The sequence below is a fragment of the Drosophila nasuta genome, chromosome 2R (assembly GCF_023558535.2).
Source record: "Drosophila nasuta strain 15112-1781.00 chromosome 2R, ASM2355853v1, whole genome shotgun sequence".
Classification (NCBI taxonomy): Eukaryota; Metazoa; Arthropoda; class Insecta; order Diptera; family Drosophilidae; genus Drosophila; species Drosophila nasuta.
In genome coordinates this window covers 330,651-349,723 of record NC_083456.1, presented here as the reverse complement: position 1 = coordinate 349,723, position 19,073 = coordinate 330,651, and the positions used below count along the sequence as shown (strand labels likewise).

Here is a 19,073-nt window from a genome sequence, read left to right as displayed (position 1 = left end):
GCTGGGTATCACGAACAGTGATCAGTGCAGGAAATGCAACGAGCCCGGGGTTAAGGAAACAATTGAGCATCTTCTCTGTATATGCCTAGCGTTATCCCGGCTCCAGCTGAAATACCTTAATTCGCCGTGCCATAACGATCTTTGTGACGTCTCACGGCTACCACTTAGGATGCTCCTGGCTTTTGTCAAAAATGCATCCATACTGTGCGACTTCTGAGACGAAGATACGCTCCACCGGTACAGATACGGACCGCCACTGGTCTATGCTTTGCCGAACAGAGGCAGCCGGTCCTACCTATAACTATACCTATTTATATTTAAGTTTGTTATTCTTTTAAAAAGATACCAATCCCTTTAAATATGTCCTACCTTACCCCAATGGCGACTTTTAATGTTGCCAATTTGCTTATTTATTTATTGGTTGTGTGACTTTGTTTTTTGAATGAATATTTTTAGATATTTTTATTATTATTATTATTTTGGGCTAACACATTTTTACTTGTGTCCTTTTGATCATTTCTAATTTTTATTTCATGGACTAACAATCTATTTTTAACAAATGTCAAATTTTCTTCTGATAGAGTTTCGATTGGTGTAATAATGCCATTTTACGACGAAGGCAATGTGATCAGTAGTGTGAAACTTTGTCCTTTTCTTCAATTTATGCTCTAAAAAATATTATACACGTGTATTCATTTGTTATTTATTATTAACTTATTTAAATATCAATTATATTAAATAAAATCACGTCCTCTTTGTTATATTCTTTTTATGTATTTATTTATTACCTTACTTCTGCTCGACACTAAACCACATGTACACCTTATGAAGATCACGAAGGAAGTGAGAGAGAGCACATCAGTATGACCAATATGCTTCGGAATTAATATACTTTTATAAATTAAATAAATGGTATTTTTGACTGTTGCAATAAGGGTATTCCAACAATAGGTCTTCCCAGACGGTTTGGAATAGATTCCACCAATTTTCTTCGGGCTAATTTTGTACCACTCTTCCACTAAAGCCCTTTCAAGATTATATTTGTTCGAAATTGGCCTTTTTCCGATGTTCTGGTCCAAAATGGCGCAGAAATTTTCTACAACATTTATGTCAGGTTACTAAACTGATGGTTGCATGACATGTCGTCAATTGCAAATTAGCCAATTCCTGCCTTATGTCTTGGATCCTTGTCTTGGTAGAAGCGGAAAACATCCTTAATGGCCAGTTTATCCGCACTTTGGAGCAAATTGACATTCAGTACGTCAATGGTCACTTCAATAAAGTTGAGTTTTCCGACTTCTTCTGCGGACAGAGAGGCCTAAACCATGACACTGTCACCGTCATGTGTGACTGCAGGCTTTCAATTTATGTTTTGGAGCTCGGTATTTGGATTCCCGCCGACATAAGGGGCTCCAACCGAGCCGAAAATGTTGGTTTTAGACTCGTCCACAAATATGAGTAAGTTCGAAAAGTTTTTATCCTTTCTCACATGCTCCTTAGCAAATTTCAAAGGAGCCTTTTGATTCCCGCTACTTATAAACGGTTTCTCGGGTCATATTCTGCCATTAAAATTACTTTCCCCCAGTACTCTCGAATTGATTCTGGGTGGCACTGCCCAATTTTGATGGCGAAAATATTGGATTTTTCCCGATTTTACGGACAATATAACGCGCGTCGGTCTCAATAAAAATTGTATTGCACTATATTTTCGCGAAAAAAACCGTTGCACCGTCGAAACACTCAGAAGAAGCATTTCATAAATTTTTGGACAGGAATATTCATTTTTTAAAAGAGCTATGATGTCATTTTGCTTTTCGATTGTGGTTCACGCACCCATTTTGTAAAATATGCGTGTCTCTTGAGATCTACAATTTAAAGTGTATAAAAGTTGCTGGTTGAAATAAGCTGTGGTAATTTTTTTCGCCATTGTTTTGTTTTTCGATAATTTTATATAGTAAACAAAAAATTAGAAGATAAATGAAAGAAACTAAAATCCTGCGTTTAATTAAATTTGATACCTATTTTAGTTTGGCCAGTATACTGATTCAAAGTTGTCGGTTGGAGGTGGTTAAAATAAGCTGTGATCCACAGACCGTCGGACCGTCTGTCTGTCTGTCTGTACGTCTGTATGAACACCTAGATCTTAGAGACTCAAACCACTACAAATCAATTCGCAAGATTTCAAAATAGATCCAAACCGATGCTATTGCTCGTGTGCCACATATCGAAGCAAGTTATCAAATGACATTGATTTTTTCACACTTTAGTTGCACATAATAGGTTTAATACTGCGGTTAATTTTTTTTCTCATTTTTACTATGGTAGGAAATTTTAAATGTTTTCAAACCAAGCTGTAATATTATCAACAAATGATTTAAATATTTCAAAAAAATTTACAGATCAAGATATATAATTTTCGATGCTGTCAAAGCTGCGCAGAAGCTTAAAAAACTGGCTGTGGTGATAACAGCTGTTGTTGTTCCAGCCAATTTGACAATTGTGCCCATGCATATCGACAATAAGAATTGGGCCAAAAAGACCATGCTGCTAATTATTGCGACATCGGTACCCAAGCCACGTACTTCTGATCCCATTTTGGCACATCCGCTTTCGTCTAATTCAAACTGAAAGGTTAAAAAAAGGACTCTTTGTAATAAATCAATTCTTTAAATTTAGAAGGCTAAAAATATGTGTAAACAGAGACGATCTAACCATGTCCGTCTGTCTGTCCGTCCGTATGAACACCTAGATCTCAGAGACTATAAGAGATAGAGCTATAATTTTTTTCGACAGCATTTGTTATGTTTGCACGCAGATCAAGTTTGTTTCAAATTTTTGCCACACCCATTTCCCGCAAATCAATAAAATCGAATAACAAGCGTAATTTTCAATTTTGGTGTATACAATAATATCTATAGTATTTATGATTTCTGAAAATTTGATTGCAATCAGACATAAATTGTGGAAGGTATTAAAGAAATACTTTTGTATGGACAAAAACGCCTACTTACTAGGGGTCTTAGTTGCTTTGGCCAACAATCTGGTACATTGTGCCGTCTATGGTATATTTTGAATGTTGTACTATATCGATATAACAAATATATCGTTTGATATATTTTTAGTATATTTGCATTTTTGGTATATTTTGAAAAAAAAAATACAGCAATATTTTGCTTTTATTCAAAATGGGTAGCGGGTATCTCACAGTCGAGCACACTCGGCTGTAACTTTCCTACTTGTTTAGTCATAATAATAGTAACATATATCCATAATTTCAGAACGGTTAATAGACTCTTATTAGCAGTTAAATATAATTTACTAAAAACGATTTTGTAGCAAATATAATTAAAGTTGTAATTGAATATGTTGGCCTGAAAAAAAACCCTAAAAACGCTTTTTGAAAAATTGTTTCTCATTAAAAGTTTATTTCATTTAATTATTGTATCTGATGAGCCTGAGATAATATGTAAACTTGCAATTTTAATGTAGATTTACATGTGATTCAAATAATAGCAGTGCTGCTGCAGACAATCTTGTAAATCATAAAAGTTTTGTTCAAGCTGTGGAGTCGGAAAAAATATAAATTAGGTCCGAATTGTTAGCGCAAAGTTTAATAGTTGCAAAATTAATACAAAACGGATTAGATTAGAATCAGTAAATGTAAAAGGCACGAATAATTTTGAGAATATAACGATTGATGATGATTGATAATAAATTGGACAGGTCGGATATAAGTATTGGCTTGAATACGGTTGTTAGATAAGGCAGTTAGTAGAAAAGAAAAGTGGTGATTTAAGAATGTGCGTTGATTTTAGAATATTTCATATGAATATGATTGAGAACAATTATCAGTTACCACTTATTAAAGAATTTCATATATTCATGGAGCTCACTCTAAACGCACTCTCCGCCATATATAGGTTTTCGAAAGCCTATTTTTCGTTCGTTCGCTAGGTAGATGCCCTCCCTTTGGAGACTCCTCAATATTTTCCAAAATATTTTGCAATGCACCCTCAGTCTAGTCCCTGTCCTTGCTTCGCATTTCCACTCCCCTGGTACTCATGATATCGAAGCCTCCAGGACTGTCACGTTAGTCGTGTAACGTCTTTCAGCAACTTAGTGTTAGCTGATATGAACTGCTTTCGCTTAGAGTCAATGTCGGCGGTCGGCAGCAGAAGTGAATCCGGAGGTATTCTTGTCGGGTATCTTCTCTATATCAAGGGGAGCTTTTCATGGGCGAAAATTCCACCTTGGGGTTGCAAGGAGAGATACTTTCTTTACTCAGCCGAATAAAAAACACTCAGTGTTCTTTTGCTCTCACACTTAAATAAATCAGTGCGCTTAACTTTTCGTGGCAACCAAACCAGCTACATCTGTTTCTGATATAGCTATGTAAGTTTTTTATATGATTGCCACCAAATGATTTGGTTTATTGTCAATATATTTTATGCGTAGCAAAACGATATATTGTAGCTTTAAAATCCTAAGAGGATCTATATAGAAAAGCGTAGTCGAAATTTAAAATAACTATGATCTGCGTGTAATGATAAGAAGTAGCCTTTGATATCTATATTTAGATCTAGTCTGTCAAAAGAGACAGACGAGTATGGATATATCGTCACAGCTGTTTACCCCAACCACATTCTAAGGCTACAATAAATATGTGGTTTTATTATTGTATAAAAATACTAAAAGGTACATACAGGGCTATTTTCTTTATTAGTTTTTATTACAAATTAATTTATGCTACTTACTGTCTTTAGGGAATGATAATGTGCCACCAGTAGGTAAGGCATTGTAAAGAGCGTTGAATACATTACTCCAGCGGTCCAACTAAATAGAATTACACTTAATTTGGTTCGGGTTAATGCCATCAAAGTCATTCCAAGGCAATAAAAAAGAAGACCTCCAATATATACAGATTTGGCTCTTTAACGAAAAATAAAATATAAGCAAATTATGTTAGAATTACCTTGTTAACATGGAGCCGATGGAAAGATTGTAACTAGACTGCTCTGATATGAACGAGTATACATAGAGTATATCAACAATATAGCTAATCAAAGTATAGATGACATATTAATGTACAAATACATTAAATAGTCATTAAAATATACTCTATTTTTTGTTGTTGATGTACAAAAACTGAAAATTCAAGTCATCCAAACACCACCAAGATATAGTTTTTTACGCGTTGAACGCAAAAGAATCAAATAAAATAGTTACAGTCGAATATAGTCAACTGTGTAATACACCCGTTAAAATAACGAAAATTAATATACCTAAAAACATCTAAAAGCTATATTTCGTATTTTAATATCCTACTTCATTCATAATATGGCATGCAGTAAATTTTCTGGGGTACCACAGACTCCTGTAATTTTGCAAGGTTTATAGCAAATTTATCAACTTTTACGACTGACTGTTCCTGGCTGCCACCTTGGCAAATTAAATTATTCCTGGTATTTTATTTTTAGCTTGGGTAATTCTATCGTTTAAAAACAGAGATTTCAATATTTTTCTTCTTTAATTGAATATATTTATTTTTATACCTTATACTTATAGACTATTATAACTTTGTGCCTGCAAGAAATGTAAATAAGTTTAAATTCAATTTTATACAATGTTCAATTAAAGATTGTTTTGCGACTAATTTACTTAGCTTAGGGTAAAGCTAAGCATAAGAATGCTGTTGGCGCATGCAGCGCTGCTGCTGATCGGTGCAACATTGTCGCGCATCCGGTGGCATGTTGGACTATCTGGAAATAATTACCAGTTGGGCAATTGCTGATCTTGCACTTTTGGGCTTTTGGGTTCTTTGAACCACTACGGAACTTATGCTGATTTAACATATATGTATGTAACAGGCAGAAGGAATCATTTCCGACCCCATAAATTATATACAGTGGCGAGCAAAACTGGATACATGTTTGATATTTCTGACTTTAAGGTGATGTAAAATTCGTAAAAATATGTTAATCGATTTAATTGCTAATTTAATTTTTTTAATAATCTTGAACTATTTGTTCTATACAATACATAAAAAGAACAAATATTCATATATTACATAAAATATATACATATGTATGTATTGTATTTTTTAATCAACTTCATCAGCCGAGACGATATAGCCATGTCCTTTTGTTCAACAGCACTTCCATTGCACTATGGGCAAAAAGTCGCAAAGTGCGGCATTTTTACATTTTTTTTTTGTGTTCGGTATCATTAAATTGACTTTAAAAAAAAATTGTCGGGAAAATTTGTGATTTTTTCTGTCAATTTTATATTCAAATATTAAATCAAACAAAAAAGCTTGAATATGGAATTTAATCGTCAAGGTATGTAATATTAATTATTGGCACTAAATTTCTTAGTACATGTGATATATGTATTGTTCAATCGTGCAATGTGTTGTTTGTATGTTTTTAGGCCGCTGCTAACAAATGTATTTGTGTTTCTGTGGAGTGTAATTAGTGCGTCTAGGCCGGTCAAGGCAATATTAAAGCTGAATTTTATTGACCAGACTGTTAACAATAAAATAGTGATTAACATTTTTTCCCGATTGACGGCAAAACTCAATGTTGCAGTTGTATTTACGTCTTGTTTTTCAACGTTGCTTGATTTTTGGAGCAAAAACAACCGCCAACAAACTGCTGTGAATAACACTAATTTACGAAAATGCAACAGAAAAGCCTGCGCAATGGCTTGCATCCTCGTTCATAATTGGGTTTCTTAAGATGGTGTTCCACGCGAAAAGCCTGGTCGTAAACGATTGACGAATACTGAGGCAGGACCAAGGTTAACGTAAAATTAGCATTTGATCTAGTCTATGAAACAGAAAAGTCAATGCTATTGTTGCATGACGTTTTGAAAAGTGTTTATATAATTTTAATTGCTACATAATGTGAGTTTGAGGAATGCCCATCAAAAGTTAAAGTAGGTACTTGATGTACTTATACGTTAATACTTATAAGTGGTATCCAATGTCTCAAATTTTGCATAAAGTACTAGTACATTGGCACCAAATTATGCAAACCTCCGTACTTCTCCTAGGGGCTCTCCGTGAAAATGCGTCAGAAGAGCGCAAAAAATTGTACAAACTCGATATGTTTTCTCATGCAAGGAAAAACAGCCGCCTGAATACTATGTATATCAGATGTGTTTAATAGAGCATTGGATTCCTCTGACCCACTGCTTTCAACTATAAATCTAAAGGAACGCCAAAGATTAAAATATTAAAAAGCCTACCAAGAGATGTTATAGCTCTTTTGGAATCTCCTGATATTGAGCCTCCAATAACATGGGCATGTGTAGACAATAATGATAATCAGGTAGAAGAAGGCGTATATAATGAACTCGAAATTTTTGGGCAAAGTGCCCTGGAGTTGGAGGAAGAGCTTTGTGAAGAATAAATTATTAACTGGACACCAAGGTATGGAGTCACAAAACATAATTGGGCTCTAATTAATTTTTTATTTAATTTTGCATGGATCCAAATTAATTTTAAAATTCGAATTTGCTAAAAATATATTAATTTAATAAATTTAGTTTAGTTTTTATAAAATATATTACATTAAAATATTTTAAAACGAATTTTTAGAAAAAAAATCGAAAATTATAACCTCATGGTAAGGTGGGCGGGAAGAAAGGCGTGATCCAATTGAAAAAGGAAAAAATCCGAAATTCCATCTTTATTTTTTAGGTATATGTACAAAGTTTCATGTTCTATCTTCAAAAATGGTAAAAATGCCGCAATTCGGGACTTTTTGCCCATAGTGCATTGTTGAACGATCAAGTTTGTTTCCAATTTTTGCTACGCTCTCTTCCGTCATGGCAAATCGACAAAAATCGAATAGCAAGCGTAATTTTGAAATGAAATCTGATGGTGCAATTATAGTATTTATGATTTCTTAAAATTTGGTTGCGATCAAATAAAAATTGTAAAAGTTATTTGAGAAATGATTTTGTATAGTAGAAAACGCTTACTGCAATCGGGTCTTAGTTGCTTTGGCTGACAATGTGGTATATTTAATACATATATAATATAATAGTTACATATGTTATATTTTGAATGTAGTATAATATCGATATACCAAATAGGTTTTTTATGTCTATTTTTTGTATTTTTTTAGAATATGATATATGGAAAATGGAGAGCAAGTTTGTCCCAGTCGAGCACACTTGACTGCAGATTTTCAACTTGTTCTTATTAAATTAACTAATATGTTGAAATTAATAAAATATTTTAAAAACAATGTAAGTTATTCAACAACACCATGAACTATTTACCAATTTGTTTTACCTTGTTTTATCTCAAACATTTTTTTAGTTTCATTAAAAATATATCTGGTTCCATGTGACAATGGCTGACCTTGACTTCAAAAAAACTCACTCGTATAGGTGGCAGTCAGTAGAATGAAAGCTGATTAACGGAATCAATTGGCTCAAAATTTATCGGCGGAATAAGCTGTGGTACCGTGGATTGAAGCGAAAACGATTTCTATAGGACCTCTGATAGTCTCTTAGATCTATGTATGCATGTAGGTGCTCATGAAGATAGAGGAACAGACGGACACGGCTACATAGTCTAGGCTGTTGACCATAATAAATAATATGTTTTACACAATATATTAATACTTAATATTGTACATTCTGTTCAAAAACCACAAGCGAGAAGCGCATAATTTTATTTATCTTATGTTAATTACCTGAATCTTTGAATAAGTTTATCTATAACCATGGAGTAGCAAGCACAGGACAGCGAATACATTGCCATACCCCAACATCCAAAACGAACACCTTCTTCGTATTTCCGTTGTGGTATTGTTCCTTCGATTGCACGAGGATCTCCGTTAAAAACAGCCTCTCCTACAAAGTCGGTGAAATAAAGGGAATAGCATACATGTGACATCCAACAAAACAAGTTTGTGAGACAAACTATGCGCAGCGAGTAGGGCATGTATACAATAGACAGTAAATAGTGTAGAAGGGATTGTACTTCTTCATTACTGTCGGATGGACATTCTATTGTTGACATCATTGGATTCTGATTTTCTGTGAATGAAGTTTCTCCGATATTTTCGTTTTTTGTGAAAGTTGGTTCTGATGGAATCTACATAAAACCATAAACAAAAAAAAAACAAATTCTCTTAATTGATATGAAGATTTTTATTATAATATTAGAATCGAGAAAATTCATGTGTTCAATTTCATAAGTCATTTATTTCGTACATATACCTATATCTATCTGTGAAATTCCCACAACCAAATTTCAAACCGTTGTGAACTTCAATTTAAAACTTTCATACTTCATATTACAGCTTGCTAAATTGGTGAATAAGGCGCATTGGCTAAGAGTGAGACTTACTGCGCTGTATTCAAAATATTTTCTCTTTTCTAGTCTTAACGAATATAATGTATTCTACGACGAAAGGCTTCTGTTTCATGAAATTGAGAAAAATGCAAGTTGTCGATTGCCCTTGTATAGCAACCTTGATGGCGACGAACTTTGCCACTAAAAATGTATTAGTCGATTAACAGATAAGATACAGTATATAATATTTTATCTGTTAATCGACTAATACATTTTTATGAATCGCTTTGATTGTTTGAAGATGTATCAACGAAACTTTTCATCATAGGAATTAAAAGGATTGATCGATTAATCGAGCTTACATGTGCACTCTTATGAACCTTTTTTCTTTGTCTTTCGCCCCCGCAAATTTAAAAATCAAATTTCAAACAAACAGACGGGCATGGCGTTATACCTTTGGGGACAGATTTGAATCTTTAAGCCTGTTACATACATTTCCTACCACCAAAAATGTATAATACCCATTTAACCCTACGGGTTACGGATATAACAACAAAAAAACGGCAAGCATCGCTTTCGGTTTTGTTATTTTGTGGAAAGGGCATACACAAGATTAAAGACAAAACTTCGATTGCTCAAACGCAGCTGTGTTTGCTGGCTGACAAAATTTTGCAAGCATTTGAGTAGAGAAGTGCAAAGCGGATCAAGCGATCAATTATTAGGTGAGTTACTTAAAAAAATAATATATGTATGTATTATATGTTTAATGTGTAAAATATTAAATAAACAGATAATAAAAGTACGACAAGCAGTTAGCATAATGTATAGTTCTACAGTGGAAAACGACAATGTGCCTAAAATAAGAGGAAGTGGAAATTATGACAGAAAATCTACGTTATGGAAATAATGACAGGGGATTGCGGACCTAAAAAAGTATGATCGGTAAGTATTTTGAAAGATATTTATTTAATAATCATTATCCACTTCAATCTATTAAAACTTTTTGAATCCTTTTTATTTCCAGATTCAATAACTGAGGACCAGTTGAGAAAGACTTTGTAGCTCCAAAAAAAAAAAACGATATTTTAAAAACTTAAGTTGCCTTAAAGTAATAAAAGTATCCGACTTATTAAAATAAAGAAAAATTAAAATTAAATAAAAACTGTAATTGTAATTGTACGTTTTTATAAAAAAATTATAATGACCGACCCTTCCATGGGGTCCGATGTTAGTACTTACTTCACCGACCCTTCCATGGAGTCCGATGTATGCACTTATTTTACCGGCCGTTCCATGGGTCCCATGTAAGTACTTACTTTACCGGCCGTTCCATGGGGTCTAATGTATGTACTTTTTTAAAGACCCTAATATGTTGCACTGTTTCACTAGTTCGTGGGTATTCGAAGTGGTGGCGATTGACCCTATTGGCGGACATTTCATAGAAAAACGGAAATTGAAGAACGCATTGCTAGGTGCCACTTTGTAAGTAGTGGTGGTCTGCTGGTAAGTGCTTATTTCACCAGCAACGAACTAGCGCTTAGAACTGCAGGGTATTTAAAGTGAGCCAATGCAACCAACTAGAGCCAACTCGATGATCACCTTTGAACTCTTCAATGACATATAAATATATTTTTATACAAATATATGTCCATTAGAAATAAAACAAACTAAATGCATGTATTGAACTAAAAGGCTCCTTTAATCACTACACTGGGAGTAGCACTGTAAACACACCGGTGGTGCTTCGTTGCGCGTTACAATATATTGCTAGCCTTCTTACTGCTCATAACACAGATTTAATAAAAGAAATAGACTGCAACAAAAATGCAATATGTTTTCTTCACTTCAACAAAATTTTTCTTGTAAGTCCCCAATGTCTTTCAAGGATTTGGTTTACTCAGATCTTCGACCACGCAATAATATATACGGATGCCTAGGCAAGGTTAATAAAATTAAATATATCACAGTTTTCCGTTGCATCTATTGCATCGCCAATAAAATGCATTTCGCAAAAATTTATGATCATCGTCGGGCCAAGGTTATAACGGACCAGCCTGATAATAAATATGCCCTTTAAGCTACATATATCATGTATGTAACAAAGTTAAGTAGTTTATTGTAATAAAATATAAAAGTAATGAACTAACTTCGCGTCGATCTTGGTTTCGCGTTCAGTGCTGCCATATCATTTTATAATCCTGGCGTTGCCACACGTTGCCAGCAACCAGTAGTGTCATACTTCAAATGTTTGCAAACTATCGATTCAGATTGATATAAACATGGGACACTATTTTAAAGGTTGGCATAGTTGACCCTGCAGACTTTGTACTAGCTCAATCGATAGATAATAGACATTAACATTTGTACAAAACAATTTTAATACAAAATTCATTTTTTGAATAAAGCATTATTATTTGTGTTGTGTTGGTGGTACATGGGTACTTACTAGAGTGACCCTATAGAAAACGAACGCCGAACCACCTACATGGTTAATAAATGTATGCGTACAAAATAACGGCAAGCATTGCTTTTTATACTCGCTACCCATAGGGTAGAAAAGTATTATAACTTTGTGCCGGCAGGAAATGTATGTAACAGGTAGAAGGAGGCAACTCCGACCCTATAAAGTATACATATATATTCTTGATTAGCGTCAACAGCCGAGACGATCTAGCCATGTCCGTCTGTCCGTATGAACACCTAGATCTCAGAGACTATAAGAGATAGTCCTATAAATGTTCCACAGCATTTGTTATGTTTGCACGCAGATCAAGTTTGTTTCAAATTGTTGCCGCGCCCACATCCGCCCCCGCAAATCAATAATAACAAGAGTAATATTAAAGCCAGTGCGAATTTTGGTGTTTTCAATAATAACTATAAGATTTATGAGTCCTAAAAATTTAATTGCGATCAGATAAAAATTGTGGAAGGTCTTAGTTGCTTTGGCTGACAATCTGGTATATTGTGCCGTCTATGATATGTTTTGAATGTGGTACTATATCGATATAACAAATATACCATTTGGTATATTTTTAGCATTTTTGCAGTATATTTTTGGTTTACACAATAATAAGTAAAAATAAGGTTACCATCAGATTAAAATTGTATACGCTAAAGAAACCACAAATGTGTTCAACGTGATCGTCATTGAATGTGGAAGGAATGTAGTTTAAATAATAACTTCATTGCCAACTCGTCAATTTAATTAATTAATATTAACAAGTAAGAAAGCCACAGTCGAGTGTGCTCGACTGTGAGATCCCCGTTACCTAATTTGAATAAAAGTAAAACGGCCATGCAGTATTCTTAAAATATTCCAAACTAATATACTGCAAAATACTAAAAATATACCAAATGATATATTTGGTATATTGATATGGTACTACATTTAATATAAACCATAGAAAAGAAAATATACAAGATTTTCAACCAAATCAACTAAGACCCCCAACTTCTACAATTTGTATCTGACCGTATTACATAAATTTGCTGCCGGCACAAAGTTATATGTTAATATCCTTCTACTCTATGGGATGCGGGTATAACAAATGAAAAATGTGATTTTGACATGTGACACCCCGAATATGCATCATTAGATACAAAAATTTCCTATTCCACATATTACATAACTACAACTAATTAAATTTATTGAATGTTTTAATAAATAATATCCAATCTTCAATATCTTCAATACACTGTAATTTTGATTTAATTAATTTTTGCAACCAGTTGCGATAAGCTTACCTTCTCAATATTTTCATGATTTATGTCATCATCATTATTCATTGCTCCATAATTCGTAGACGAGCAATCATCTAAATGGGACTTCTCACTTGAGGACATTTTCGATTTTGGGTTTGAAAGCACCCAAAGAGGAATTTCCGTAAAGCTCGAGATCGAAAATGAAACACATGTGATAAAAATAAACGTAATAATCGTAAAAACAGCTTTCACATGTCCTCCTAGACGTCTTCCTGTATATCGTTGATAATTATTCGATATAATATCAAATTGGTATAGACATTTACCGATTTCTGTCTCATCCCAGTTCAAGCCACCCATTGAATAGCCAAAAAAACCGCCTAAGCCAGCCATTATAGTGAAAGTAGAAAGACCTCTGGCATGGTCTTCCGGAATACACACATCCAACAGGTATGCTCTAGATGGGCTTTGGCAGGCATCCGCATCAAAATCAAGTAGAACAGTGCCTAGCACAGTGAAGAAAATTCCCCATGGATGAGAGGTTTTCTGAATACCTTCATTTTCGGATTTAGATGCAGTTACTTTGTGAGGAATTATGTTTAAATAGTTATAGGTAATATTGTACGTCGTATTAGTTGCAGCAGCTTGTTCATGTTGATCGATATCGCCAAACCAGTATCCCAAATTTTCTCCATTTGGAACTAAAATTAATCCTAATTTATAAGGAAAATGTAAAACTAAAATTAAAAATTAAAATTTACGATATTTACCTAATAATACCCCGACAGACAAAAGAATTATGAACGGTCGTCGGCGTCCAACATTTAATTTGCAACGATCTGAAAGAGAACCCAATATCGGGCACAAAAAAAAGCCAACCAAAGGTGATAGAGCCCATACTAACGTCATATGCTGGTGTTCCACGCCGATTTTCAGTAACGTTGGCGACACAAAAGCCGTTTCTGCAGCGTATGAAAACTCAATACCCATAACGGCAGCAGACACGCGGACAAGCTCAGCTCGGGTTTTGTGTCTGTGAAAAAGATTTAAAGTAAATTTACGTTGTTTACGAGTAATTGCATGCTCTCAGCAGGGAACATTGTATATTAGATTTGCGCATTTCAATAAAACTCAGATTTTGAAAGTACATGAATTCAATTACCATAAACCCTTTTATTATGTAATTTGACTTAGTTGACCCATATCAAAAAGAAGAGATAGATTTTGAATTCTATAGCTTTCAGTAAACACGCTAGGCAGCAGAATACAAGTGCACTATAAATTCATTCTAATCTGGGTGTCTATCAGCTTTACTGAACCTGCATTTTGAGAACCGAAATCTATTAATAAAGTCTGTTTCCTCCTAACCATTGTAAGTAAGTTTAATCATCTCTTTACTACAATCTTTAACTCAATTGTTTTTTCCCCATTTCAAATTAAAATTAAAATTAATTTATAAGAGAAATGGAGCATATTAATTTATATGACTTAATTGAAATAATGTGTCGGATATTGCTATCATTGCCTTTTGCATATTTTATGTTATCTACATTTACAACAATCCACCATCGTACGTCAAAATACAATTTCTATTACAATATATATCTGATTAACTACAGTGTACAGCACAAAAGTTAAAGTTAATGCAATAGAGGCATAATTCGATATGCAAGGGCAGCTATTGAAATAAAGATATCTTCGGCACCGCTGCAGTCCAAGTCCGCGATGACACAAAGTCAGGGTCGCAAGGTGACAGCAAGAGGATGTGATATCAAGTGTCACAATTATTTTAATCAAGTTACTGTCTGGTTCCCAGACGTTATTGACCGAGATATCGCTGACGCTGCGCAATTGTCGTTGGTTATGCGCTGCAGTGTGCGGTATGATGTATACCTCATAACTAACTATGTTGTTAACTCCTCCCACTTTAAGTGCTGACGTCCTTGGATGCGATGGAGAAAAGTTTTCGAGGTTTATATGCCTCTGGAGTCTCGGTTGTTATCTCATCTTTTGGTGAGCTGGGATCTTTCTTCTTTGATGTCCTAAAGATCACTACAACCAAGAATATAAGTAAGAAATGATTGCTGTCGTTGTTAGGTTGCCCTTCCTCAGCTTCTCCAATATTGTAGCATTGTTGATGTTTGGTTTTCTCTGCTATCATCGGTGGTGGATTCGCTCGTGCTTATTTTGCCTCACCGGCTTCATATTTGTCATCGTCAATTCTTATTGAGAAGTTTTCAAATTGTATGAGATATAAGGTCGACTTCATTTTGGTATATTTTTATGCTGTCAGTGAAGTCGTTTAAGAGGATTGTAGCCGCCAATATTTCTTCGGGGTCTGGAACATGTTGGCTATTCACGGTATTGCAGATTGGTTTAACAGAGAAGTTATGCATCGATTGTATCGATTCTTAAATCTACAATATTATGTCTATACAATTTATCGTTTTGGGATTCAAAATCGTTTTTCTGCACGTACAAAGCATTATTGCATTGATAATATTTTTATACCTAATTACATTTATGGCCTTGTTTTTCTTTATTGGTTTTATTTTTATTGATGTACAAAGTTGATTTCCTAATGGTAACATTTCTTTGCCATTTGAGTCTATTTTTAATTTTGCAAACTGTAATAGTTTTTCAACGTTTATAAACATAAGTTTTTCAATTTCTAATATTTGTTCAGTTTTACTTACTTCTAATTCTGATAAAATAATAGTCTGTGTTGTTATATATACATACATACATATATATATCCGTATGAACACCTAGATCTCAGAGTCTATAAGAGATAGAGCTATAAACCCGCCGATAAAAATATAAATTTTTTCGCATATTTTGTAGCATTTGTTATGCTGGCACGCAGATCAAGTTTGTTTCAAAATTTTGCCACGGGGGCGGAAGCCCCCTCAAATACAAAAAAATTGAATAACAAGCATAATTTTAAAGTTAGATTTGTGATTTGGTGTATACAATAATAATAACAGTATTTATGATTCCTGAAAATTTAGTTGCGATCAGATAAAAAAGGTGGAAGTTATTAAAGAAATACTTTTCTATGGGCAAAAAAGTCGGTAGGTAGGTGTACTTATTGGAGTCTTAGTTGCTTTGGCTGACAATCTGGTATAATGTGCAGTGTATGGTATTTTTTGAATGCGGCACTATATCGATATACCAAATATACCATTTCGTATATTTTTATTTTTTTGTAATATTTTCGGTATATTTTGAAAATAATACCGCAATATTTTGCTTTTATTCAAAATGGGTAGCGGGTATGTCACAGTCGAGCACACTCGACTGTAACATTCTTACTTGTTTTGTTATGTTTGCAAGCAGATCAATTTAGTTTAAACTATTTCCAACGCTCACTCTTTTTTAGGTTATGTTCAGGTCTATGTGAATTATTTCAATGGGATATTTGGGAATAGGAGCTGTATTTTTCCATGTTACGGGTGTCTGCCTAACTTAGTTTGTTTACATGTCTCGTAATTCTTAACTATGGAAGTCTTTATTTATATTGTTTGTTTTCCATTGCGTTTCTGTGCCCTCGTACATGTTCTTTGGTTCCTATCTCATCCTGTTCTGTTCATTTGAAATATCTATTCCTCCTCTCCATGTGTATCTTATTTTATAATTATGAAAATGGCTAGAGTATATTTCTTGAATGGTAATAATATAACTCGGGAATAGTAATTCAAATGCATAAGAATCTTTATCGGAAGTCAATAGAAACAGATAATTTTTTAATACATTAATTGTAGCTTCTACTCCTTGAATTAGGTTGTGCATAGAACCTTCACGGCTGTGGAGTGTTGCGGCGGCGAAATCTGTAAAATAGATTGGTGGATTTCGCGATAAGGCGTCTTCTGACACATGGTTAAACTCTTTGAGATGGCTTAAGCTTTAGTTGCTAAGAGCAACTCGGTGAAGAGAATAACCTTTAACGCGCCAAATAAGTACATACGAAGGTTCTGCAAAGCTCATAATATAGCTAACATTTCTTTATCTTAGCTGCATAGTTTTCTTTGAACTGGATAAGCTAGCAAAACGTCATTTGAGGCGAGTGTTCGATTTATTTTGTCACATGATTCAATTGCCTCATAGTCCCTGCTCGGCTCTAAGAAGAGTGGTGAGTGGTTTTTCCAATTTTGCATAGTCCCTTATAAATCGTCTATAATAACCAGATAACCCTAAAAATTATCGGATATCTTTTACTGTTTGTGATTAGGGGAAATCTTGTATTGCTTCACCTTCGTCAATATTGGTTTTTATTCCTTCCGCTGAGATAGTGAAGAATAGCTTCTTGGTTGTAGGGCTGGTGTTGCTGGTGATAAATCATAAAACATACCTACTTCTGTGTAATTATTGGGTGTATAAAACAACAAAAACAACATCTTCTGTTGGGTTCTGATTGGTCCAATCACTAACTCCTAATTCTACTTGTTCAAAGTAGTCTTGTTTCTCGGAAACACTTGCTTCTGGTTCACCTTCAAAGTCACCGGTCTCGGTATTGAAATGACCTTGCAACTTCTGTGGTGGCCCATTGCGTACGGTCATGGGTGGACGTTTCCCATTTGTATCATAATTATTATGTCTACTAATATAGTTGACGTGCCTAGATCGAGTAGATGGATCTAGTTCCATTGGCACGGGCTTAGGCTCTGGTTTTTGGGTATTAGGCAATTGGTAATTTTATGGTTTGGAATTCGATTGCCTTAAGCTATGTTGTGGTTGCACTTGTCTAAGTAGTAGTGAAGGTGGGATTGGTCGAGATCTAGGTCTATTAAAAGTTTGTAATGCATTGTCACGTTATATATTGATCAAAGTTATAATCACTTCAGAGGATTTTTCTTGTGCACTTTTTTAGTTGAGCATTAGAGATAATTAATGACACACGACTCTACTGTCCACTACCCTTAGGTTAGAAGGGTTTTATAACATTGTGCATTCTGTCCGTATGAATTACTAAATTGCAGGGACACTAAGAGATTGAGCTTCATATACTTTTACCAACGCTTGTAAATTGTACACGCAGATCAAGTTTGTTTTTCATTTTTAGCCATGTCTACTTTCGCGCCAGTAAAACGAATAAAATCAAATAGCACTCAATCATAATAGCAGTCCTGAAGAAGCTTCTACGACTCCATGTACTTCATACATATATTCGTGATAAGTATGAAGATATAGGAAGATATAGCCATTGTATTGTTTCCATTGTATATGTTTATTGTTCATAAATACAGTTTCTATGATTTTCGAAAATTTTGTTGCTATCAGATCAAAAATTTAGAAGTTATTTAAGAATGAATTGTATATTGCAGCTGTCAGGTCTTAATGATAGACCATCACGAATATTTTGTATTCCATGGTATAAATGCAATGTATAAGTAGTGTATCTATGTATATATAAAATATAGCGTTTAGTTTAGTTTGTACTACATATGTCTGCAAACGTGTACTGAGTACAGACTTTCGACTTGAAAGTTTCAACTTTTATTAATGGTAATTCCACATTATAAATTTTATATTCATTTAAATTCAAATTCATTGGATATTAAACCTACCTATAAATATGGGAGTAGTCCGCATTTGCACTTGCGTTACCTTTCAATTGATCTCCGATTGAATTTTTTACTTTTTCTAGAAAGCTGGCGGAATTATTTTTACCATAACTTTCTTTTATATTGTCTCTCCATTGATGTATTCGACCTGTTATTCCTTGATATTCATGAAGTTTTTCCATTTTTGTAGTTTTGCTTGTACAAATGTGTACTATGTAACGGTGTGGTTTATTTTTGTAAATTCAAGAAATTATACGGCTTCTCTTTTACCCTCCCTATACACAATATTTCAATAAGACGTTCACCGATTCTGACATACAAAGTAGAAGTGAACTCGCATTTCATAAGCAAATTTCGATTTACGGATTGGAAACGAATAGTTTCGTATCGTGGACAAACGTTACGATTCCAATGAATTTCATCGAGCATGCGTAAACTTTTGTTATTTCTATACTTTCCAATACAACTAGTTCAAATAAGCCTGCAAGGTCATA

General features: G+C 34.0%; 1 protein-coding gene and 1 long non-coding RNA gene across 3 annotated transcripts; one reads left to right on the top strand and one right to left on the bottom strand.

Annotated features, from left to right (window-relative positions):
- Positions 1-2,273: 2,273 nt before the first annotated feature.
- Positions 2,274-18,895, bottom strand: LOC132786002 (proton-associated sugar transporter A). 2 transcript variants are annotated; one of them, XM_060792363.1, is made up of 7 exons: positions 18,583-18,895; positions 13,786-14,048; positions 13,342-13,716; positions 13,058-13,287; positions 8,709-9,112; positions 4,755-4,929; positions 2,274-2,624 (listed from the first exon to the last, which is right to left on the bottom strand). In XM_060792363.1, the coding sequence occupies exons 1-7, from the start codon at positions 18,759-18,761 to the stop codon at positions 2,394-2,396; spliced, it is 1,857 nt and encodes a 618-aa protein (XP_060648346.1). In that variant the 5' UTR covers positions 18,762-18,895; the 3' UTR covers positions 2,274-2,393. The 2 variants fall into 2 exon arrangements, with proteins under 2 accessions (XP_060648346.1, XP_060648345.1); XM_060792362.1 differs by having other exon boundaries at positions 2,275-2,624; positions 13,342-13,728.
- LOC132786004 (uncharacterized) lies at positions 6,289-8,768 on the top strand. Its single transcript, XR_009632389.1, has 3 exons — positions 6,289-6,338; positions 8,133-8,256; positions 8,330-8,768. It is a non-coding gene; the product is annotated as an uncharacterized LOC132786004 (long non-coding RNA).
- Positions 18,896-19,073: the final 178 nt, after the last annotated feature.

Excerpts from the sequence above, each read along its gene's own strand:
- LOC132786002 (XM_060792362.1), bottom strand. The coding sequence starts at position 18,761 with ATGGAAAAACTTCATGAATATCAAGGAATAACAGGTCGAATACATCAA. Across the intron at positions 9,113-13,057 it reads ATCATGAAAATATTGAGAAG|ATTCCATCAGAACCAACTTT; the intron begins GTAAGCTTATCG and ends GGTTTTATGTAG. Across the intron at positions 2,625-4,754 it reads ATTATCATTCCCTAAAGACA|TTTGAATTAGACGAAAGCGG; the intron begins GTAAGTAGCATA and ends TTAACCTTTCAG.